We start from the raw sequence: 25,200 nt of genomic DNA, 5'->3' as shown, positions 1-25,200 counted from the left end.
CTCCTGAGCCCTCTGGTCTCTCCCACTGCCAATAAAAATAAAATACTTGTTTACCTGACGTTGACACAAAAGCTCACATACTATAGAAATGAATGAAATGTTTATTTCTTTCCCGCTTTCCTTCCCTCTCTCTTCCCACTTTTCTCCCCCCCCCCAACTCCATATTGCCTAGGACAGTACTGTCTCATTCTGAATAGGACTGACTTGTTTGAAGGATTCTGTGACTTGAAAACAGAGACTCTGGGTGTACCCAAGAATTTAATAAAAACATTTTAATAAACAAGTCTCTCTGGAGCAGTTACAGAAATTTCAGTATGGTGCCTATCTGTTATTCTGAAATGTGGGCTGCAGTACAAAATAACAATTTTTGTGCAGCCCCGGCCCATTCATATTTATTTAGGAATCCCATTTGGCATTTTAAGGAGCGGGATCAAGGGTTTCATGACCCACTTCTTAAAATGTATGAAGTACCTTACAGCAAAAAAAGCCTAATGACTCTTCTGGGTAACTGAATGAATTATTTTAATAAAAATTTAAATGGAGAGCATATTTTCCATTGTCATATTTAAACAAACATGGTTCCTGTTAAATAGTGGGTAGACATGGCAGACGAGACAGCGATTTCTCCAAAGCAGCTCTTTATTTTGTAAGCTGGAATAGAAACTGAACAGAAAACAGCTCAGCCAGCCTGCTTTTATAGGCAGCCAGCTGTCAACATTGTAGCAACAACAACCCAGGGGTTCCCGCCTTCAATAACTGACGCGGACCTGAGTGAAAACTACCTACAGTATACCCCTGCTGGCCCAGGGTGAGAACTTCAGTACATAACACCCCTCTCCACCGAGATAAGGCGTTAGTTACAATCGTAATGGTTTTCTTATATACAGCACTACACGTAATGGTTCAATTAGGCACAAAAGCATATCGGTTACATTTCCCATACTTAGACCAACAGTGATACATGTCCAACAACATAGTCCTTTAAATAAGTTGGGCGCTTGGAAACTCTGCCAGACCGCCGGGGACTGATAGCCAAGTCCGGGGGGCCACCCAATTCTTGCTGAGGCTGTGGTGCGACCCTAGGTGGCGTTGAAACCAAGTCCCCTGGATCCGCTGCTGTGGGTGGAGCCTCCGCAAGGGGAGTGGTCTGAGTCTGTGGTAAGTCTGGCAGACCCTCTGAAGTGGCTTGGTTCGGCTCCATGCCGGCAGTTTGCGAGGGAGGTGTAGGTGGATCCTCGCCATCTGTAAGTGTCTCTTCCGGAGCCACAAGCGCAGTTGGGGGCACCACGGTAGTGTCCAAGTCCCCAACCCTACGCCTAAGCTGGTCTATGTGCCGGCGCCACAAGCGTCCCTCTTCGAGTGCCACCTGGTATGAGCAAGGTCCAGTGACTACCACTACTGTTGCTGGCACCCAAGGAATGTCCCCCACATAGTTCCGGGCAAAGACCTGGTTTCCTGGAACAAATGACTGTGGCGCGTTGGCAGAGCCTGGGGGTTCGGCCACGGCAAAGTCCGGGTGCAGCCCGTCAAGCGGTGACCTGAGGTGGCGGCCCATAAGCAGTTCAGCAGGACTCCGCCCTGTGGCCACATGAGGGGTGATGTGTTGCACGAACAAGTATTCGGCGACCCGCTCGTGCCAGTCTCCCCGGTCCAGGCGCACCAGTGCCTCTTTTGCCGAGCGCACCATTCTCTCTGCTTGCCCGTTGCTGGATGGATGAAAGGGTGCCGTTAGGGCATGGCGGATGCCCAGTCCCAAAAGATACCGCTCAAAAGTGCCTGACGTGAACTGCGGTCCGTTGTCGGAGACAAGGACATCAGGACACCCATGCGTCGCAAACAGGCCTCGCAAACAGGCCTTGCAGCACCCGGATGACGGCCTCGGTAGTGGTGGAGGGCATCAGGGCCACCTCCAGCCATTTGGAATAGGCGTCCACCACTACCATAAAGGTCCAGCCGTGAAAGGGGCCAGCCAGATTGATGTGCACCCTCGACCAGGGTGTCTTTGGCGTCTCCCAAGTGTGTCCCTTAGCTGCCGGTGGTGCAGGCCTCGATTCTTGGCACGCTTGACAGGCGGACACCCAGGCAGTGATGGCATCGTCCATGTTAGGCCACCAGACGTAACACCGAGCCAACGCCTTCATTTTGACAATTCCCGGGTGGCCAACGTGCAGAACCTCCAGGACGCGTTGACTGAGTCTTTGGGGAATCACGACGCGGTCTCCCCACAGCAGACAGCCGCGATGAGCCGAAAGTTCATGTTGTCTGGTTGCGAAGGGCTGGAACTCGGATGCAAAAGGCTCTTGTGGCCACCCCCTCCACACCCAGTTGAGCACACGGCTGATGGTGTGATCCTGGGCAGATACGGAGGCCACAGTGGCAGCCAATATAGGCGCTGCCGGAAGATCCTCAATCAGGAGGAGCGATGAAGCTGAAGCCGGGTCTTCTACAAACGCTGGAAGAGGGCAACGGCTGAGGGCGTCAGCATGGCCCATCGATTTCCCCGGGCGATGGACGAGCCGGTAGTGGTAGGCAGCCAGGAAAACAGACCATCGCAGCATGCGCGGTGAGAGGACCGGTGGAGTTGGATGATCACCAGTGAGGAGGCCCAGGAGCGGCTTGTGGTCAGTAATGAGGTCAAAAGTCCTGCCATAGAGGTATTCATGGAACCTCTTCACTCCAGCCACAAGTGCCAGTGCCTCCTTGTCAAGCTGGCTGTAATTCCGTTCCGTTGGAGATAGTGTCCTGGAAAAGTAGGCGAGCGGTGCTTATCTTCCGTCTGGAAAATGGTGACTAAGGACAGCGCCGATGCCAAAAGGTGAGGCGTCACAGGCAAGGACCAGCGGCCTGGCTTCACTGTACTGTACCAGCACACTGTCCGATGAAAGGAGAGCCTTGACCGTGTTGAAGGCCGCCGTCTCCCGATGACCCCAGGACCAAGGCGTCTTTGTGCTGAGGAGTCGGTGAAGAGGCTCAGCCACCATGGCTTTGTGGGGCAGGAACATGTTATAAAAGTTCAGCAGCCCCAGGAACGCCTGCAACTCCATCTTGTTCTTTGGGATGGGGGCCTGCTGGATAGCACGGCTCTTGGATGTGGTTGGGTGAAGGCCGGAGGCGTCAATAAGATAGCCCAGGAACTCTACCTGTGGAACGGCGATCTGGCACTTCTCCCTCTTTACCTTGAGCCCGGCCTCTTGGAACCTGGTCAGCATGGCACGGAGGCGCTCGAACAGCTGCTGGTGTGAGTCTGCGGACACCAAGATGTCATCAAAATATGGTACCACGCGCGGAAGCCCTTGCAGGAGACACGCCATAAGGCTTTGGAAGATGCCAGGAGCCACACTCACCCTGAACTGCAACTGGCGGCAACGGAATGCCCCTTGGTGGGTGACAATCGTCTGGGCTTCAGCAGTGGCATCATCGACGGGCAGTTGTTGATAGGCTTGGGCGGGCAAAGTCCAGCTTAGCGAAGACCTTACCCTCACCCAGGGAATGCAGCAGGTGTTGGACAACAGGAACCGGATAAGCGTGCTGCTGAAGTGCCTTGTTGATCGTGCATTTGTAGTCGGCGCAGATTCTAACTGACCCGTCTGACCCCTGATGGGGGTTTCCCACTTGGCGTGGTCCACCGGCTCTAAAACTCCTTGGGCCAGTTGTTCATCCACCTTAGCCTTGAGAGCAAAGGGAACCCGGCGTGGCTTTAGCTTGATGGGGGCGACTTGTGGATCAAGGCTAAAGGAGATGGGCGTACCTGTATATTGCCCCAAAGTGCCATCAAAAACCTCGGCAAAGTCTTTGACCAGACCCTCAGTCTCTGCGTTAGAGATGCCGTTGATGCCGGTGACTTCCAGGCCGAGGGCATCAAACCAGTCTAGCCCTAGGAGGCTTGGCCGCTGACCTTCGACCACCACCAGTCGGAGCAGGCCCGAAAAATCCTTGAAGGCAATCTGGAACCGGCCAACACCTACCACGGGAATGTCGTTTCCTTGGTAGTCTCTCAGGTGTACGCGGTGAAAGTCGAGTTGCCTTTTGGACACTCTGGGTACCAGTCTTTTGATGGTGATCCAAGACACGATGGACAGGGCAGACCCGGTGTCAATCTCCATGTCACATGGAGCTCCTTCAATGAGCACCGTGACGTTCAGCTTGCGTCGTGTAGGCGAGTCGGTTTGGCCAATCGTGGTTCCAGACGGGCAGCGGCAGTTGGTGAGAGCGAAACAGCTTTCCTTGGCAGACTGGAGTGAAGACTTGGACTTGCGAGTCGGTGAAGGGGGGGTGTCAGATGGAGCCGATCGGCAGACCTTAGCGATGTGGCCCCTTCTGGAACACTTCCTACAGATGGCGTCTCTGAATCGACACTTGGCACGGGAATGGTTGCCTCCGCAGCCGGCACATTCCGGTTGGCCCTTGGACTTCTGTTGGAACTTCCTGCGCTCCCGCTTTGTCTGGTGCACGTCATCGTCTTCACTGGAGGATGCCTCATCACTGCTGGCCTCTTCATGATGCACTGGAACTGGCTTCCTAGCAAGACACGGACTGCTGGACTTGCGGATCTCCAGCAGCTTCTGAGGCCACAGCCTCCTCAATGGCTTTCTGTAGCGTGAGGTCTGGCTTGGCGAGGAGACGCCGTTGCAGATGGATGTCCCGGACCCCGCAGACGATTCGATCCATCAGGGCATCGTCTAAGTCTCAGAACTCACAGTGCATGGCAGCCTGTCTGAGGGCAGTGGTGTAGTTGCTGATTGACTCCCCCTCTGCCTGGTTCCGGTGGTAAAACGCATGGCGGGCAGCAATCTTGGACGGCTTTGGTGCGTAGTGGATGCGGAGCTTCTCTTGGATCGTGTCCCATGGTGTTGCCTGGACTGCTTCAGGCGCAACCAATGCTCGGGCTGTCTCAAACACCTCAGGCCCACAGAGGCTGAGGAATAGGCCCCGCTTCCGATCCTTTGATACTGCTGTCAGCTCGTTGGCTTGGAGGTAGCAGTCAAACCGAGCAAGGTAGGAGTCCCATGATTCAGAGGCTGGCGCAAACGGCAGTAGAGGCACAAGTGAAGCCATGATTCCGATGCCGGAGAGAAGGGCGAAGGATGGAACACAGTGCTCTCGCCAGAACAGTCAGCTCTGAATTGGTTCTGTCCAGTGATTTCGCTCAGTGATTTCGCTCTGTGATTCAGCTCAGTTCAGAGGATGGCCGCATCTGGCTGTGCTCTGATGTCCACCGATCCCATCCTCGTCGCCAGTGTTAAATAGTGGGTAGACATGGCAGACGAGACAGCGATTTCTCCAAAGCAGCTCTTTATTTTGTAAGCTGGAATAGAAACTGAACAGCAAACAGCTCAGCCAGCCTGCTTTTATAGGCAGCCAGCTGTCAACATTGTAGCAACAACAACCCAGGGGTTCCCGCCTAAAATAACTGACGCGGACCTGAGTGAAAACTGCCTACAGTACCCCCCTGCTGGCCCAGGGTGAGAACTTCAGTACATAACAGTTCCACTCCAACCTCACTTAGTCCCTATTTTCCCCTCTATAAAGAGTTCTTTATACAGAAATCTCCTGAACAGAAGTCTCTCTATTTACATGTATAGGGAGGGATCACTCTGTCTGGCTTATGGCACCCTGTGTCATTTGCAGTGTCCTGTATTCTGCTCACAGACACACAGAAACAGTGAACAGTGACAAGCAGCAACAGCAACAGCCAGCCAGACTCACTACAGCTCCCAGAATGCTTTGGGGGAATCCATGACTGACTGAAGTGGTACTAGAGTGATTTAAATGTGGTGTGGATGTGGAGAAGGCAAGCAATCAGGAGGTGACAGTGAACACAATGGAGCCCACAATGGCAGCCTCCAGTGCCGTTTTGTGTTCCTCACAGGGTAACACAGCACTTGTCCCCACTGCCTGCCTTCTGAGATCTGGGATTGTTGCCATGGACAGCTTCTGACACAGCATTGTAGGGCAAGGCTGTTTCAAGGGAAGGTGGGAAAATGCATTTCTGCCACGGTCAAGGTTAGCTAATTGAATAGCTTTCATTTTGCTTTTCACTCACTTCTGTGAGGCTCATGCCGTGTGTCATTACCAGAGGAAACAATTTTGGGAGCCCAGTTAGGCAAACGAAACTCATCCTAGCTTGCCCCTTTTGCATCCCAATGCAGAGCACTGTATTCAGATTATTATTTTGTTGCCACCCTTCATTATAAGGCCCCACCCTCAGCAGTTAAAAGCAGTATCAGAACACTATTAAAATCAGTTAAAATTATTTACATTCTTTATACACAAAGAATGCAAGCAGGATGAAAAAAGTATCCTGGCAACACACTCCCCCCTGCCCAAAATCCAACATGAGACGGAGTCCTGCAGGCCTATATAGCAGGGCTTAGCAAAAAGCAACCATGGGCCTTGATTTATTTAAGAAACATTCTAGTTTTCTGCTGCCATATACCTCCCTTCTTCCATCACGAAACTCAAGGTGGTATACGTGTGGCCTCCTCCCAAGACCCAGGACTGCTTAGCCTAGGCAGCAATATACCCTACAAGCCAGTGTCATTCAATCTTGGGTCCCTAGATGTTGTTGGACTACAACTCCCATCATCCCCGGGGCTCTTAGTCAACAAGGACCCAACACTGATGAACTCGGTCTTAGGACGGAGCCTGCAAGTAAGTGTGGGAACCTCTGGCCCTCCAGATGTTGCTGAATTACAACCCCCACCAGGCTCAGCAATCGTCATCTATGGCTCTGGATAATGGGAGGTGAATGCTGCCATTGAGAAGAAGTTGAAGGCAAGGTACTCTCTCTATCTCCAGTGCACCAGAGCAGCTTGTCCAGTAAAGACATGGATGAAAATGCTGAGGCACTGAGTGCTTCTGATCCAAAAATTTCCCTTTTCCAGCACACTCCACTGCTATTCATCCCTCTCCAGTTTTCCATTCCTGCTGTCAACCAGCACCCCACCCCCACAGCCAGTTTTCTGTATCCACTGAGCATGTGCAGTTCTCATTGCGTGGCTTTGGCTATCTTTTCCCCCCACCTAAAAATTTATTGGATATACGTAACCAATGGAGCTGCCTCAAGGTTACTGGTACCTCCCTCTCTTCCTTGGGAGAAGGGTTCCATTTTGGCCACATAAAGGCTGGCAGCTAGGAAATTGAATTGGCTATTTGTATACGGGAATGAATACAGGTGAGATTTTCCACCCTTGAGCTTTTGAACTACACCTCTCATCAACCTTGACCATCTGGGCTGAGGCTTATGGGAGTTGTTGCCCAACATCTGAGCAACCCCATGTTGGATATCCCTGCTCTATACTTCTTTTATTTAATTTCTATACCACTATAATTTTAAGAAAAACCTCAAAGTGATTTACAGCATACTAAATCAAAAAACATACCGTAGTTTTCGCTCCATAACACACATTTTTTCCCTCCTAGAAAGTAAGGGGAAATGTCTGTGCGTGTTACGGAGCTAATGCTTCCCTCCTCCGTGGCTCGCTTTGAAACAGCAAAGCGGGAGAAGAGCCGCTGAGAGGGGAGGAGAGAGGGACAGAGAGCCTGTTTCTTTAAAGGAGCAAAGCGGGAGAGGAGAGGAGTGTCCGCTTGGCTCCTTTAAAGCAAGCAGGCTCTCTGTCCCTCTCTCCTCAACACTCAGCTTGCTAAATAGCAGGAAAGATTTTCAGCTCGCTAAGCTGGGGGGGGTGAGCTGGGGAGGAGGAAGAAAAGCAGAGCCTGCTTGCTTTAAAGGAGCAAAGAGGGAGAGGAGAGGAGCCTTCACCCCTTAAACCCCTCTTCTGCATGATTAGCAGCATCCTTCTCCACACACTCCATGCATGCTCCTTGTCCCTTGAGTGCTTTCCTTCCCTCCCCACTTAAAACGTGGTTACAAAGCACAGCTCCACATGGATCCTCAGGGTTTTTGCACTGGGTCACCCCAAATTCACCATCAGATCACATAGCATGTCCATGGCTACAGTTTGCACCCAAAAAATCACGCACTCACTGTTGCCTGGGGCCGCAGTGGTGCAAAAACGCGGTTACAAAGCACAGATCCACATGGATCCTCAGAATTTTTGCATTGGGCTACCCCAAACTCACCATCAGATCACATGTCTGTGGCCACAGAATGAACCACAAAAATCATACATCCACTGTTTCGTTTAGAATATTTTTTTCCTTGTTTTCCTCCTCTAAAAACTACGTGCGTGTTATGGTCGGGTGTGTGTAAGAGCGAAAAATACGGTAAATAAAACAATGTGAAAAATGTGAAATATAGAGTATACGGTCAAAGCAACGTAACAGAAAACTAAACTATTATCTTAAAGATTTCAAAACAACACATTACAAAGGTCAACTACAGAATACATGTTAAATAGGGCTGGGTGAGTCTGGGCCCCGCCCCCTAGGCCAGGTGGGAAAGGCCTTGCAGGGAGTGGTATATAGATGGCATCTTACTCCCAAAAAGCTTGCTAAAATGTATAAAGGGAAAACATCAACCTGTTGGAGATGTAAAAAAAAGGAGGGGTCATGCTATCATACATGGTGGACCTGTGTAGCCATTGGCAAATACTGGAATGATATTTAGAATGAGTTTAAGAAGCTATTTAAAATTACTTAAAATAAAACAAAACGCCAAAGATTTTCCTACTTGGTATATTACCATCAGAAATTTAAAAAGTTATAAGATCATTGTTTATGTATGGTATAACAGCAGCTAGAACCCTTATAGCAAGGAGCTGGAAAAATGAAACGCTCCCAGAGATTACAGATTGGCAGATACTCATGATATCTACAATTAGCAAAACTGACGAGATCAGTTAGAGGAATAGTGAAACAAAAACAACTAGAGAATGGATATTTCAGAATTATGTAAAACTTTATTGTACAAATAACTCCATATGAGCAGAAATTGAGTGATATTTGTAAAGAAAAAGATCAAAGGAATGTAAACAAAGCAGAAAGAAATGGTATTATATAATGTAAGCCTGTGTAAAAAAGAATGTTATATCAAACAGTAGAATGAGCAGGATGGGAATGATTGTGTCAATGAGTAGTTTTACTATGTAAATAACTTTGTCTTTTTTCCTTACTATTATTTCTTGGTTTCTTATCTTTTTTAATTCTTTATTTTTTTCTTTCTTTATAAATTTTCTATTTTCTATTATTTTGGTTTTTTTCTACCTGTTAAGAGATTGTACATAATGTTTGTATGTTGTTGTTTAGTCGTGTCCGACTCTTCGTGACCCCATGGACCAGAGCACGCCAGGCACTCCTGTCTTCCACTGCCTCCCGCAGTTTTGTCAAACTCATGTTTGTAGCTTCGAGAACACTGTCCAACCATCTCGTCCTCTGTCGTCCTTCTCCTTGCGCCCTCCATCTTTCCCAACATCAGAGTCTTTTCCAGGGAGTCTTCTCTTCTTCTTTTTAAAAGATATTTATTAAGATTTAAAGAAAGATTACAAAAAAGTTGCAAAATAAGAAAAAAAGAGAGAGAAAAGAAAAAATTACAAAATACAGAAAAGCAAAAAACAATTAAAATCAAATCAATCTTTTCATATCTTATCTTTCGTTTACTTGTTTCCCTGACCTCCTCACACCTCCTTTTTGTATTCCAGTTCAGTTAGTTAAATCAGCAAATCTTTTCCCTCCTTGTTTTTATCTTATTCCTCTACCTGACTGTATTATATCTTTACATTCTCATCTGAGAACAATCCATTTTTACATACTCCTTTATAAGATTGCTGCTAGAACCACTTAACTTCATGCCAACATCATTCTAACATTCATTAATTTTGCAGTGTTTATGTAGATAGTCTTTAAATTTCTTCCAATCTTCTTCCACCAACTCTTCTCCCTGGTCTCGGATTCTGCCGCTCATTTCCGCCAATTCCATATAGTCCATAACTTTCATCTGCCATTCTTCCAGGGTGGGTAGATCTTGTGTCTTCCAATACTTTGCAATGAGTATTCTTCCTGATATTGTAGCATACATAAAAAGTTCTATCCTTCTTTAACACCAATTGGCCGAACATGCCCAAGAGAAAGGCCTCTGGTTTCTTGAGGAAGGTATATTTAAATACCTTTTTCATTTCATTATATATCATCTCCCAGAAAGCCTTGATCTTTGGGCACGTCCACCAGAGGGGAAAGAATGTACCTTCATTTTCTTTACATTTCCAACATTTATTATCAGGCAAATGGTAGATTTTTGCAAGCTTGACTGGGGTCGTGTACCACCTGTATATCATTTTCATAATATTCTCTCTTAAGGCATTACATGCCGTAAATTTCATACCTGTGGTCCATAACTGTTCCCATTCAGCCAACATAATGTTATGTCCGACATCTTGTGCCCATTTTATCATAGCAGATTTCACCGTTTCATCCTGAGTATTCCATTTCAACAGCAAGTTATACATTCTTGATAATATCTTAGTTTGGGGATCTAACAGTTCTGTTTCCCAATTTTCTTGTCCAGATTATAAGCCTCCCTTATTTGATAATAATGGAGCCAATCTCGCACTTTATCTTTTAGTTTCTCAAAACACTGCAATTTCAATTTATCTCCTTATTGTTCCAAAATCTCCCAATATTTCGGCCATTTGGCCTCCATATTGAGCTTTTTCTGAGCCTTCGCTTCCATCGGTGATAGCCACCTTGGGGTTTTACTTTCAAGCAAATCTTTATATCTTATCCAGACATTGAACAATGCTTTCCTGACAATATGGTTTTTAAATGCTTTATGTGCTTTGACCTTGTCATACCACAAATATGCACGCCACCCAAATACATTATTGAAACCTTCTAAATCCAAAATGTCTGTGTTCTCAAGAAGCAGCCATTATTTCAGCCAGCAAAATGCTGCTGATTCATAATAAAGTCTAAGGTCTGGCAGGGCAAATCCACCTCTTTCTTTTGCATCAGTTAGTATTTTAAATTTTATTCTGGGCTTCTTGCCCTGCCAGACAAATCTGGAAATATCTCTCTGCCACTTCTTGAAACCGTCCATTTTGTCCAAAATTTGCAATGATTGAAACAAAAACAACATTCTTGGCAATACATTCATTTTTATAGTAGCAATACGGCCTAGCAAGAAAAGCTTCAAATTTGACCATATTTCTAAATCCTTTTTCACTTCTGACCAACATTTTTCATAGTTATCTTTAAATAAATTTAAGTTCTTAGCGGTCATATTAACCCCCCAGGTATTTTACTTTCTTAACAAATGTTAAACCTGTCTCCATCTGAAACCTCTCTTTCTCAATCGGTGTTAGATTTTTCTCGAGAACTTTAGTTTTTAACTTATTCAACTTAAATCCTGCAACCTGACCAAATTCTTGAATCAATTCCAATACTCTTTTATTACTAGATTCTGGCTCCTGTAATGTCAGTACTAGATTGTCTGCAAAAGCTTTCAATTTGTACTGTTTGGCTCCGACTTATATACCTTTAACCAGTTGGTCCCTTCTGATCATATTTAGGAGAACCTCCAGGACCAAAATAAAGAGCAATTGGGAAATTGGGCAACCTTGTCGTGTCCCTTTCTCTATCTTAAATTCCTCCGTCACCACATTGTTAACAATTAGTTTAGCCTTTTGTTCTGAATAAATTGCACCTATACCATTTACAAAACCTTGACCAACCCCCATCCCCTGAAGATTTTTCTTCATAAAACTCCAAGAAATGTTGTCAAAAGCTTTCTCCGCGTCCACAAATATCAAAACTGCTTTAGTATTAATGTTCACTTGTAATTTTTCTAAAATATTAATGATAGTCCTCGTGTTGTTCAGACAAGTGTCTGCCCGGGAGAAAGCCTTCTTGGTCTTTATCTCTTCCACTAGTACTTTTTAAAAATCTTTTAGCCAAAATATCTGCAAAGATTTTGTAATCCACATTAAGCAGAGATATGGGGCGGTAGTTCTTAAGTTGTGTCTTCTCAGACTCAGTTTTCGGTATAAGTGTAATGTAAGCTTCCTTCCACGGCGCTGGTGCTTTTCCCCCCTCCAAAATTCCATTACAAACTTCCTTTAGTGGTTGAATTATCCAATCTTTCAAAGATCTATAATATCTTGAAGTTAAACCGTCCGGCCCTGGAGATTTACCCAGTTGCATATTCTGGATAGCACCTTCTACCTCCTGTTCCGTTATTTTATAGTTCAACATTAACTTATTTTCTTGAGAGATTTTTTGTAGTCCATTTGTTTTTAAAAATTGATCTATATCAATCTCTTTCTGTGGCCCTTGTGTATATAATTGTTTAAAGTATCTCTGGAAACATTTTCTAATCTCCACTGGATTCTGTATATTCTTTCCTTCCACTTCCAAATTTGTAACGGTGTTAAATTTTTGTCTTTTTTTCATTTGCCAGGCTAACAATTTCCCACATTTATTAGCCGATTCAAATGTCTTTTGTCTCATCTGTTTAATTTTCCACTCTATTTCCTGATTCATCATTTTCATATATTGAACTTGATGTAGCTTTATTTCTCTCAGAATCTCTTGTGACTTCTCGCCTTCTTTTATTTTCTCCAGAATTTTATCTTTTTTCTCATTTTGAGTTCTCTTTATTGCATTCTGTTGAATCAGAAACCCCCTCATAACCGCTTTGCTTGCGTCCCAGATTACTCTTTTTTCAATGGTAGTATTCATATTTATCTCAAAATAATCTCTCAAAGTTTTTTGGGCCTTCTTGGTAACCTCTTCGTCTCTAAACAAGGTGTCATTCATCCTCCATCTGAAGGAGCCAATCGGTGTTAGTTTCATCTCCATTTTCACAGCATTATGGTCGGAGCAAGTTTTAGGACAAATTTCCACTTTTCTAGTCTTTGGAGCCAGTCTACTTATCCAAATTTGGTCAATTCTTGTCCATGTCATTTTGGCTTCAGAGAAGAAAGTTCCCTCTCTACCCAAGGGGTTCTTTGTTCTCCAAATGTCAACTAAGTCCATATTGTCAGTCATCTCAAAAAAGGTTTTTGGTAGTCTGCTGTCCTTGGTAACTACCTGTCTCTGTGCCTTGTCCATATTTGTAGATACCACTCCATATCTCCCATCATGATGATATTACAGTCCAGATAGTACAACAAGGTCTCGTGCAACTTTTTAAAGAATTCAGATTTCCCCTCATTTGGTGCATAAACTCCTATCAAAAAATTCTCTCCTTGTGTTTGAATTTCAATTGCCACAAATCTTCCTTGATCATCTTTGAAGATAAATTTCGGTGATAGGCTCTCTTTTGCATAAATCACTACTCCTCTTTTTTTAACCTTGTCCAATGAGATAAACTCTTGACCCTATCTTTTATTGATCAATACTTTTCTGTGTAGCCTTATCACATGTGTTTCCTGTAAACAAATCAAGTCCAATTGTTCCTTTTTTTAATAAATGAAAGACTTTTTTCCTTTTCTGCAGGGAGTTAAAACCATTAATGTTCCAACTTAATAGTTGCAGAGCCATGTAGTTACTTTGCTTTTCCTCCAACTGCACCCAATGTTTGTTCTTGTTCTGTCGGTGGTATCACTTTCTCTGAGTTGTCCAATCCAAAAGGTAGTGTCCTATGTCTAGTATTCCTGTTTTTAGTGCTCTTGGCTCTTCTCCAGATTCTTTCTGCAGGTCTTCTCTGTGATCTTTCAAAAATCTTTCTTTATCATCCACTGATCTTATTTTTATCTTTCTTCCTTTAAAGCTGAAGGATAGGCCTTGGGGAAATTCCCACCTGAAAACAATTCTATTACTTCTTAGCAGGGCAACCAGACCTCCGTAGCTGGACCTAAGATCCAGAAGGTATTTCAGGATGTCTTTAAATATCTCCACTCTTGATTGATGTATTTCCAAGGTCTTCTGAAAATGCAGACTCAAGATTTTATCTCTCTCCTCTTGTTCGGAGGGTGATCAAACAGTCTCTCACCCTGTTCTCCCCCCCTCTTCCAAGCCTAAAAGAACTTACTATCTTAAAGTCTTGATTCTCAGAATCTAGGTTCCAAAAGTCTGCAAATTCCTGCATAAGAAAGTCACTTAGGTTGTCTTTCTCAAGTTCAGGTACGGCCCTGATCCTCAAGTTCGTTAGTTTTTCCTTCAATTCAATCATAGACAACATTGACCTATGGTCCTCGAGTTGCCTACATATCGGTGGTATCTTCTCCTCTATGGCAACTGCTTTTTCCTTTGCTTCTTCAGCTGTCTTTCGGGTCAAAGTAGATTCCTGCAGCAATTTCTCAATAGTTTCTGTATTAGTATTCACCTTCTGTCCCAAGGTTATTAATGTTTGTAGTGTTTTGATCAATTTTAGTTGATGCTTCAGCTACTTGTTTAATTTTTCCAAAGATTCATTAATTTTGCCTAATGCCGGAGCTAAAACGTCTTCAGGTGCCATTCCTTTTGACTTAAGTTGAACAGATGCTGCCCCTGGTGGTGCAGAAGGGCCAGATGCTGATGCTCTTCGCTGCTGCCACGATTTACCAGACCTTGTTGTTTTTTCTTGAAGCAAGTCTATTTTTTCTTTTCCATCTGCCATAACACTTTAACTGGAGCCCAAGGTCGATCCCACGGCCAGAGTTTGTTTTGAAGTGGAAAATTCCCCTGGCCAGTTGTTGTAACAATTTCAAACTTCCTCTAGGGGGACACAGTAACAGTCAATACTTGTTGCATTAAAATAACTCTTTCTAGTCCCCCATTTAACAAAATAAGCAACAGTTTCAATTTCAGTTAGTTTTCTGTTACATTGTTTCTGACTGGTTTCTCCTGATTTTAAGGTATCTCTCTTGCAGAGTTAGCTGTCAAAAATTACATTGTCCATAAGCAGTGCGCTTCACAATGTGGCAATCTTATTGTCCATTGGCAGCCCGTTCCCAGGCTTTAAGCGGTGGACTTTTGTTTCCTTTCCTCTCTTTTTGCAGGAAAATTTACTTCTCCCTTCCCCCCCCTCCTGCAACCAAGGGAGGGAGATCTCTTGTATTGATGTTAGGATTATAGTCCTTTTCAGTCGACTTTCCAGGTCTTAGCTTAGAAGGTCTTTGCTTTGATCTGTTTACAAGAAGCGGAAGGCGGACTTCCTGTTTAAACCTTCCCTGCCAAATTAAACCTTTGTTTCCCTTATTTTCAGATCTTCAGATTTTACCTACTCACAGGTAGTTGTTTTGATGGCTGAATTGTCACAGGAAAAAAGTCAGCGCTCTCCGGCAACAGCTGTGCGGCTTCGCTCCACGGAAGAAACAGTTGGTTCTTAGCACCGCGCCGCTCACCCCGTTCGCTCCGAAGCCCGTAGTCGGGTTCCCTTGTAAATTGGGTGGGGTGCTGAAGGTGCCCGCCGAGTCCCACAGTCACAGGCTTCACCCGCCTGTGATTTTTAGAGGGGTCCCCACTTTGCCGCAGCAGAAAGACCAAATTTCCGCAAAGCTTAATCCCTCAAAGTTAGAGGGAATCCACCATTACCGATGGCGCCGACCCCGGAGGTCGAGTCTTCTCTTCTCATGAGGTGGCCAAAATATTGCAGCCTCAGCTTCACGATCTGTCCTTCCAATGAGCACTCAGGGCTAAATTCCTTAAGAATGGATGCGTTTGTATAGACATGCAAATTTTTTAATCAATAAAGAATATTAATTTTTTTAAAAAAGGTTGCAATCAACTTAACATATGTGATACACGCGCTTCGCTCTAATGCCTTCTGAATTAACTTGCACTCCAAGACAAAGGGATACACTCCTGCTAAATGCACACTCGCTGATTACAGGTGCATACTTGGGAGAAACAAGAACTAGCCTTGCGCGGAAAAAGAAGCATCCCCTCTACTTCTCTTCCCTTCTCCCCTCGCCCTCACCCAAGGGCCAGGCCCATGCTTGCTCCCCTAAACCCTAACCTAACCAGGGACCCAGCTGAGGAGAGCTGCACTGAGGCGCATTTGTGGGAGCCTCCCTCTGAATCTTCCTGGGAGCAGGAGGACTGTATAGATTTGGACCAGTGGTTTGCAGAGGAACATAGTTCAGAAGGCAGAAGATGGGAAATACTGGATGGGGAACAGCTTGCAGAAGAAATGGTTGATCTTTGCCTTAATTTGTAACTCAATGCCTTGAAGATCCAATAGCATTTCTTTTTAAATGCTGATAATGCTTTTATTGTAGCTTTTATATTATTATTTCTGTACCCCCTTCCTCACCAAATATTTATATATATATGAAAAGCAAATCTTGGATTGAGAAGATAATGGTTTGTAAAGAAGAAAAGGGTTTGTTTGTTTTTAAAAAATTGTTTGTCTCTGTTCTAAAGAATGGCCAAGAATGATGGGAGTTGTAGTTCAAAAACTCAAGGGTGGAAAATCTCACGTTTCTTAGAACTTATGGGCGTTGTTTCCCAACATCTGAGGTACCCCATTTCCCTAAAGCAGACAGATGCTGATCCACAAGACAAGGGCAGCCCATCATTTTGGCATTGAAGGGCGGAGGTCAAAACTCAACAGATTCATCACACACCTTGAGCATTCCAGATTCACTCTCCCCGTTTATCTAGCAAAAACTTCCAACTTCTTTTCTACATTTAGTATATGTGACAAATTTAAATACCAACACCAAAACATCAAACGGATTCCATGCATTTAAAATTGATTTATGCCTTTATGAGTTCCTTGATGTGAGTTAAAGAGTGAAACTTGAGTGGAACATTGCATACATTGATATGGCTTTTCACCTGGGTGAATTCGCTCATGAATATTAAGGTCTCCACACTGTCTGAAGCTCTTTCAACACTCCATACATTTAAATGGTTTCTGCCCTGTATGAGTTTCTTGATGTATTCTAAGGTTTCTACTTTGACTGAAGCTCTTTCCACATTCAATACATTTAAACGGTTTCTCCCCTGTGTGAGTTCGTTGATGTATTCTAAGGGGACCACTACTAATAAAGCTCTTTCCACATTCAATGCATTTAAACGGTTTCTCCCCCGTGTGAGTTCGTTGATGTATTCTAAAGTTTCCACTTTGACTGAAGCTCTTTCCACATTCAATGCATTTAAACGGTTTCTCCCCCGTGTGAGTTCGTTGATGTGATCTAAGGTCTCCACTACAACTGAAGGTCTTTCCACATTCAATACATTCAAATGTTTTCTCCCCTTTGTGAGTTCGTTGATGTCTTCTAAGGTTTCCACTTTCACTGAAGCTCTTTCCGCACTCCATACATTCAAATGGTTTCTCCCCTGTGTGAGTTCGTTGATGTGTTCTAAGGTCTCCACTACAACTGAAGGTCTTTCCACATTCAATACATTCAAATGTTTTCTCCCCTTTGTGAGTTCGTTGATGTCTTCTAAGGTTTCCACTTTCACTGAAGCTCTTTCCGCACTCCATACATTCAAATGGTTTCTCCCCTGTGTGAGTTCGTTGATGTGTTCTAAGGGCTCCACTACGACTGAAGTTCTTTCCACATTCAATACATTCAAATGGTTTCTCCCCTGTGTGAGTTCGTTGATGTGTTCTAAGGGCTCCACTACGACTGAAGCTCTTTCCACATTCAATGCATTCAAATGGTTTCTCCCCTGTGTGAGTTCGTTGATGTGTTCTAAGGGCTCCACTAGAAGCCAAGCTCTTTCCGCATTCAATGCATTCAAACGGTTTCACCCCTGTGTGAGTTCGTTGATGTATTCTAAGGTTTCGACTTTCACTGTAGCTCTTTCCACATTCAATGCATTAAAATGGTTTCTCCCCTGTGTGAGTTCGTTGATGTATTCTAAGCTCTCCACTACGACTGAAGCTCTTTCCACATTCAATGCATTCAAATGGTTTCTCCCCTGTGTGAGTTTGTTGATGTCTTCTAAGGATTCCACTACGACTGAAGCTCTTTCCACATTCAATGCATTTAAATGGTTTCTCCCCTGTGTGAGTTCGTTGGTGTTTTCTAAGGTCTCCACTACAACTGAAGCTCTTTCCACATTCCATACATTCAAATGGTTTCTCCCCTGTGTGAGTTCGCTGATGTGTTCTAAGGGCTCCACTACAACTGAAGTTCTTAGCACATTCAATGCAATTAAATGGTTTCTCCCCTGTGTGAGTTCGTTGATGTGTTCTAAGGGCTCCACTACAACTGAAGCTCTTTCCACATTCCATACATTCAAATGGTTTCTCCCCTGTGTGAGTTCGCTGATGTGTTCTAAGGTCTCCACTACGACTGAAGCTCTTTCCACATTCAATGCATTCAAATGGTTTCTCCCCTGTGTGAGTTTGTTGATGTGTTCTAAGGGCTCCACTAGAAGCCAAGCTCTTTCCGCATTCAATGCATTCAAATGGTTTCTCCCCTGTGTGAGTTCGTTGATGTATTCTAAGGTTTCGACTTTCACTGAAGCTCTTTCCACATTTGATGCATTTAAATGGTTTCTCCCCCGTGTGAGTTTGTTGATGTGTTCTAAGGTCTCCACTACAACTGAAGTTCTTTCCACATTCAATACATTCAAATGTTTTCTCCCCTTTGTGAGTTCGTTGATGTCTTCTAAGGTTTCCACTTTCACTGAAGCTCTTTCCGCACTCCATACATTCAAATGGTTTCTCCCCTGTGTGAGTTTGTTGGTCTAAAGCAGTGTTTCCCAACCGGTGTTCCGCGGCACACTAGTGTGCCGTGAGACACCGGCTGGTGTGCCGTGGGAGGGAGGCGGGCGAGTCGGGCGGCGAGAGGCGGCGGCGGCGGCGAGGATCCGCGTCGAGCCGGGGGCGGCTCCGCGGTGGTGGTGCCGAGCGGCGGGGCAGCGCGCGCAAAAGGGAGGAGCGCGAGACAGCGGAGGAGGAGGAGGCCGGCATGTCCGGGCAGCAGCAGCAACAGCAGCAACTCCCGGCGACGGCTCCTCCTCCGCCCGCTATCGCCGCCACCACCACAACAGCCGCCGCCGCCTCAGCTGCCGCCGTCCCTCAGTCCCTCGCTCTGCTGCCTCCTCCCACCCCGGCAAGGGGAAGGGAAAAAACGTTCACTTTTGTGCGTCCCTCCTGGCGTGACGCTGCGCGCTGACGTCACGGGGCGGGGCTTTAATGGTGGTGTGCCGCGAGATTTTTTCCCGGTAAACAGGTGTGCCGTTGCCCAAAAACGTTTGGGAAACACTGGTCTAAAGCACATTCCACATTCCTTGCATTTAAACTGTTTATTTGTTCTTCCCAATGAATTCACAGATGGCTCCGTAGTATTCTAACCATCGTCTTCCTCACCTGTTTGGGAGTGGGGGGAGAGAAAGAAAATCCTGTTAGACTAGGTTTACAGGTTCAGCTTCTTGAGGAGCGCAGAATCCAAGGCAAGTTGTAGCTTCCTGGGAGGAAGGAAGAAGTCAATGGAGTCTCAGAGCCCCTGCAGGGATTCTGCTGCCTCTGTAGAAGCCCCTATTGGGCATCCACTTCCCAGGAGCCTCCACCCATTTTCAAACACCTTTGGCAATTCCTTCCATCTGCCTGTCCCTTCTCCCTTCCTAAGGCTGGCATGGTATGGGCAGGAATGGCCTTGTGGCAGTTGCCCAAAGGGCAACAATAAATGTGATAATGTGTATCTCTGTAAATCCTTGAGTGTGCTTCTAAAACAGAAGTTATGGTAGTCTGTGCTTTATTGGTTATTTTGCAAGTTGCCGCCCCCCAATTGGGGCAGAAATACAGCTAATATGAGAATCACAAAGATACAGCTGAAAGCTGGAACATGAGTCGCCACATGGTGCAAATGGCTCCATGTAACACAGGTTCCCAACATGCACACCAACACAACGTAATAGAATGCTGTGGGAATCAAAACTGAATCAGCAGAAATTGCCAGTGCTTATCGCACATGTGTATTATAAATAAAATGAGGTAATGATGAATATGAGGAACGTGAAACTCTAAAGGGATTTTTTTAAGGAGGCAGGGGACGCAAGAAAAATTTAGATTTTTTTTTGCTGAGCAAAAACAGAAACAGGAGCATGTGCAGAAGTTCTTGCGGAAAGGGGACGGGGCCTTCAAAGGTCTGATAATCGACCCAAATCAACACAGAGGTCTACCTGTCAATTGTGGTTCAGCGCTTGGACATCTCTGATGTAAATGATTGGTCAAAATCGAAATGCTTTGTTTGAAATTATATAAATACCACTGCCTGAACCACTGGGCAGGGTTGCAGTTTTGTGGAACGATCCAACTGTAACCTATTGCTTTGCAATAAACAATGGTGGACTCCTCTCTGTTTTGGAGTTTTATTGGTGTGAACTCAGGAGATAAGACTAGATCCCATGGAACATGAGACTTACCGTATTTTTCTGTCTATAAGACGGCCCCTATTTTGGGGGGCTCAAAATTTTGAAAATAGGGGGATTGAGCTTCTGGGGAGGATTATTTGGGGGGAATGCTGAAAATCACTAACCCACCAGAACGCAGCTCACAACCACTCGCGTTGCAACTGCCTGATCGCTGCCATTAGCCCTCCTGCTTGCTGCTGCGGCAGCCAATAGACAGCTGCCCTTGTCACAGCAAGCGGGAGCGTGATTGGCGGCTGCCGGTGGCGATCGGGGAGCTGATAGGTGGTTTCTGCCTGGGAAAAGCGCAGGAAAGGCAGAAAGGGGAAAAATACCTTGATCGGCAGCTCCGCTTTCATAGAATCATAGAATCATAGAGTTGGAAGAGACCACAAGGGCCATCGAGTCCAACCCCCTGCCAAGCAGGAAACACCATCAGAGCACTCCTGACATATGGTTGTCAAGCCTCTGCTTAAAGACCTCCAAAGTAGGAGACTCCACCACACTCCTTGGCAGCAAATTCCACTGTCGAACAGCTCTTACTGTCAGGAAGTTCTTCCTAATGTTTAGGTGGAATCTTCTTTCTTGTAGTTTGGATCCATTGCTCCGTGTCCGCTTCTCTGGAGCAGCAGAAAACAACCTTTCTCCCTCCTCTATGTGACATCCTTTTATATATTTGAACATGGCTATCATATCACCCCTTAACCTCCTCTTCTCCAGGCTAAACATGCCCAGCTCCCTTAGCCGTTCCTCATAAGGCATCGTTTCCAGGCCTTTGACCATTTTGGTTGCCCTCCTCTGGACACGTTCCAGTTTGTCAGTGTCCTTCTTGAACTTTGGTGCCCAGAACTGGACACAGTACTCCAGGTGTGGTCTGACCAGAGCAGAATACAGTGGCACTATTACTTCCCTTGATCTAGATGCTATACTCCTATTGATGCATCCCAGAATTGCATTGGCTTTTTTAGCTGCCGCGTCACACTGTTGGCTCATGTCAAGTTTGTGGTCAACCAAGACTCCTAGATCCTTTTCACATGTACTGCTCTCAAGCCAGGTGTCCCCCATCTTGTATTTGTGCCTCTCATTTTTTTTGCCCAAGTGCAATACTTTACATTTCTCCCTGTTAAAATTCATCTTGTTTGTTTTTGCCCAGTTCTCTAATCTGTCAAGGTCGTTTTGAAGTGTGATACTGTCCTCTGGGGTGTTAGCCACCCCTCCCAGTTTGGTGTCACCTGCAAATTTGATCAGGATGCCCTTGAGTCCATCATCCAAGTCGTTGATAAAGATGTTGAATAAGACCGGGCCCAAGACAGAACCCTGTGGCACCCCACTAGTCACTCTTCTCCAGGATGAAGAGGAACCATTGATGAGCACCCTTTGGGTTCGGTCAGTCAGCCAGTTACAAATCCACTGAGTGGTAGCATAGTCAAGACCGCATTTTACCAGCTTCTTTACAAGAATATCATGGGGCACCTTGTCAAATGCCTTGCTGAAATCAAGGTAGGCTACATCCACTGCGTTCCCTTCATCTACCAGGCTTGTAATTCTGTCATAAAACGAGATCAGGTTAGTCAGACATGACTTATTTTTCAGAAATCCATGCTGACTATTGGTGATCACAGCATTCCTTTCTAGGTGCTCACAGACTGTTTGCTTAATGATCTGCTCCAGAATCTTCCCTGGTATTGATGTCAGACTGACTGGGCGGTAATTATTTGGGTCCTCTCTTTTCCCCTTTTTGAAAATAGGGACAACATTTGCCCTCCTCCAGTCTGCCGGGACTTCGCCTGTTCTCCAGGAATTCTCAAAGATGACTGCCAGTGGTTCTGAGATCACATCTGCCAGTTCTTTTAATACTCTTGGATGCAGTTCATCTGGCCCTGGAGACTGGAATACATCTAAACTAGCCAAATATTCTTGTACTATCTCCTTAGTTATTCTGGGCTGTGTTTCCTTTGCTGAATCATTTGCTCCAAATTCTTCAGGTCGGGCATTGTTTTCTTTATCGGAGAAGACTGAGGCAAAGAAGGCATTGAGGAGTTCAGCCCTTTCTGTGTCCCCTGTTTGCATTTCACCATCTTCTCCTCTGAGTGACCCCACTGTTTCTTTGTTCTTCCTTTTGCTACGAACATACCCATAAAAGCCTTTTTTGTTGCTTTTAACCTCTCTAGCAAGCCTGAGTTCATTCTGTGCTTTAGCTTTTCTGACTTTGTGTCTACACGTGCTGGCTATTTGTTTGAATTCCTCTTTGGTGGTTTCCCCCCTTTTCCATTTTTTGTACACATCCTTTTTTAATCTTAATTCAGTTAAAAGTTCTTTAGATAGCCACCCTGGCTTCTTTAGGCACCTTCCATGTTTCCGTCTCATTGGTATTGCCTGACGTTGTGCTTTTACTATCTCCCTCTTAACAAACTCCCAGCCATCATGAACTCCCTTTCCTTTTAGTATTGTTGTCCATGGGATCTCACCCAGCACTTCCCTAAGTTTTATGAAGTCGGCTTTCTTAAAGTCAAGAAATTGAGTCCTAGTATGCTTGGCTGCTCCTTTCCGCTGTATAGTAAACTTCAGAAGAGCATGATCACTCGCGCCTAATGATCCTTCCACTTCTACCCCACTAACCAGGTCATCAACATTGGTTAGGACCAGATCTAAAATGGCTATTCCTCTTGTTGCTTCTCCCACTTTCTGGACAATGAAGTTGTCTGCAAGGCCAGTGAGGAATCTGTTTGACCTTATGCTCTTGGCTGAGTTTGACGTCCAACAAATATCTGGGTAATTGAAGTCCCCCATTACTACTATCTCCCTTCCTTTTGCATGCTTGGCCATCTGTTCCAGGAAGGCATCATCTATGTCCTCCGTTTGGCTTGGGGATCTATAGTAAACTCCCACAATGAGGTCTCTGTTATTCTTCTCTCCCTTAATTTTGACCCAAATGCTCTCACTTTGGCTTTGAGGATCTAAATCTTGGATCTCTTCACAGGTATACACATCCTTGACATATAACGCCACTCCTCCTCCTTTCTTGTCTGGTCTGTTTCTCTGAAATAGATTGTATCCCCCCATTATTACATTCCAATCGTGGGACTTATCCCACCAGGTTTCAGTGATGCCTATTATGTCATATTTAGTTTGCTGTACCAAGAGCCCAAGCTCATCTTGTTTATTTCCCATGCTTTGCGCATTAGTGTACAGACATTGAAGTCCATTAATCATTCCCCCATGTCTCTTATTTAAGGATTTTTTCCTCCCACCACTAGGTCCGCGTGCTGTTTGCTCCATTTGGTCTATGACATTTGGATGATCATCTTCATTAATTGATAGACTCCTACCTTCAGGAGCACTGTCTCCCTCCCCCACATTAGTCAGTTTAAAGCCCTCCTGATGAGGTTTCTGAGATTTTTGGCAAAAACATTTCTCCCAACCGTTGTGAGGTGCAGCCCATCACTTGCCAGAAGTCCATCTTCAAGAAACTGCAGTCCGTGATCTAAGAATCCAAACCGTTCCTGTTTATACCATTTGCGAAGCCAGCTGTTCACTTCCACTATTTTCCCCTCTCTCCCTGGGCCACGTCGTTCAACTGGGAGGACAGATGAGATGACAATTTGTGCATTTAGTTGCTTCAATTTCCTGCCGAGAGCCTCGTAGTCTCTTTTGATCTTCTGGAGGCTATTGCTTGCAGTGTCATTGGTTCCCACATGAACCAAGAGGAAGGGGTATTTGTCAGTGGGTTTTATGATTCCTTGCAGTCGTTCAGTTACATCTTGGATCTTAGCCCCGGGGAGACAGCACACTTCCCGAGACATCTTGTCAGGCCCACAGATCACTGCTTCTGTTTCCCTCAGTAGGGAATCCCCTATCACCACTACACGCCTCCTCTTGGGTTTGGTCGGGGTTCTTCCGTGAGCTGTCCGTTCCAAAGTCGCCTGCACATTCCCTGAGGACTGACTTTGCTGCTCGTCTTCATATACCTGATCGACTGTAATGAGGGAGAGATCCTCAAATGGAGTCTGCTCTTCGTCTTCCATGCTAGGGGAGAGGACCTCAAAGCGATTGTGTATTTCTAAACAATCAGAGTGAACCCTGGGCCTCCTACTTCTTTGAGTCATGTTTCTCCATATATCTGGCTCCTGTGTTGGTGAACTAGACTCCTTCTCAGGGGAGTCCCCTGTCTCCTCCTTGGTGGAGACGGTGTGCTCTGTTGCTTCCAAGAAGAGCTCCAGCTCTCTAATTCTTTGGAGCGTAGCTACACGTTCCTCCAGTTGCTGGACTTTGTCTTTTAAGAGGGCAATCAACATGCAATTGCTGCAGGTAAAGCTGCCTGCAACCTTTGGCAAGATGGCAAACATTGCGCAGGAATCGCAGGCGACTGCAGCTGTTCCCTCCCCTTCCATCTTGAGATCGTGTCGTTGGGGGTGGCTACAGAGGTCCTCCATCATAAAAAGCTTGAAGACAGGACAAATAGCTTCCCCCCCACAAAAAAAAACCTAGGTCTCCCCCAACAAACGTTTGAGACTAGCTCCCCTAAATCTAAAAGATGGGTATCACTGCACGCACCGCTGCCCTGCAAACTCTGATAAGCTCCTCCCACAGCTAATCCCCTGCCTCAACAGAAACCCTGCCCCCTCTGACCTTTACACAGGGAAAACAGCTAATCAGCCACAAAGAAACACACACACACAAGAAAACCCTTTTTGCTCCTTCTTCAACTGCTGCCCTGAAAACTGCCCTGCTTTGCAGGTGGCCTCCTCCCCTTCCCCCTTCATTTACAGAGTCTGCATGGGTAGAGGAGGCTACAGAATAGCAGGCGGGCGGTGCAACGTTACGCAAGAGGAGCAGTGCAGAAATTTGTAGTCTCCAAGATGTTTCACGGCAAAGGCGCAGGAAAGGCATAGAGGGGAGAAATATCTCTGATCAGCAGCTTTGTTTTGCAGGCGGACTTCCCCATTAGTTTGCAGAGTTTGCTGAGCAGCACAAAGATGCTGTACGGCAAAAACGAACAGCCTACAGCCT

The 25,200-nt window shown here is 45.5% G+C and overlaps 2 protein-coding genes across 2 annotated transcripts in view; both read right to left on the bottom strand.

Annotated features, from left to right (window-relative positions):
* LOC309527515 (uncharacterized protein) overlaps positions 1 to 17,097 on the bottom strand; it is a 34,657-nt gene extending 17,560 nt beyond the window's left edge. The window contains exon 1 of the mRNA XM_082214341.1: positions 16,642 to 17,097. Within this exon, the coding sequence (XP_082070467.1) occupies positions 16,642 to 16,677 (36 nt within the window). The 5' untranslated portion in view covers positions 16,678 to 17,097. The remainder of the gene's footprint in view (positions 1 to 16,641) is intronic.
* LOC309525018 (uncharacterized protein) overlaps positions 1 to 25,200 on the bottom strand; it is a 210,404-nt gene that overhangs the window by 17,914 nt on the left and 167,290 nt on the right. The window lies entirely within an intron of this gene.

Source organism: Podarcis vaucheri (genome assembly GCF_965113315.1).
Source record: "Podarcis vaucheri genome assembly, chromosome: 2".
In the NCBI taxonomy this organism is placed as follows: Eukaryota; Metazoa; Chordata; class Lepidosauria; order Squamata; family Lacertidae; genus Podarcis; species Podarcis vaucheri.
The sequence above is the reverse complement of the archived record's forward strand: the minus strand, read 5'-3'. Positions and strand labels throughout refer to the sequence as shown.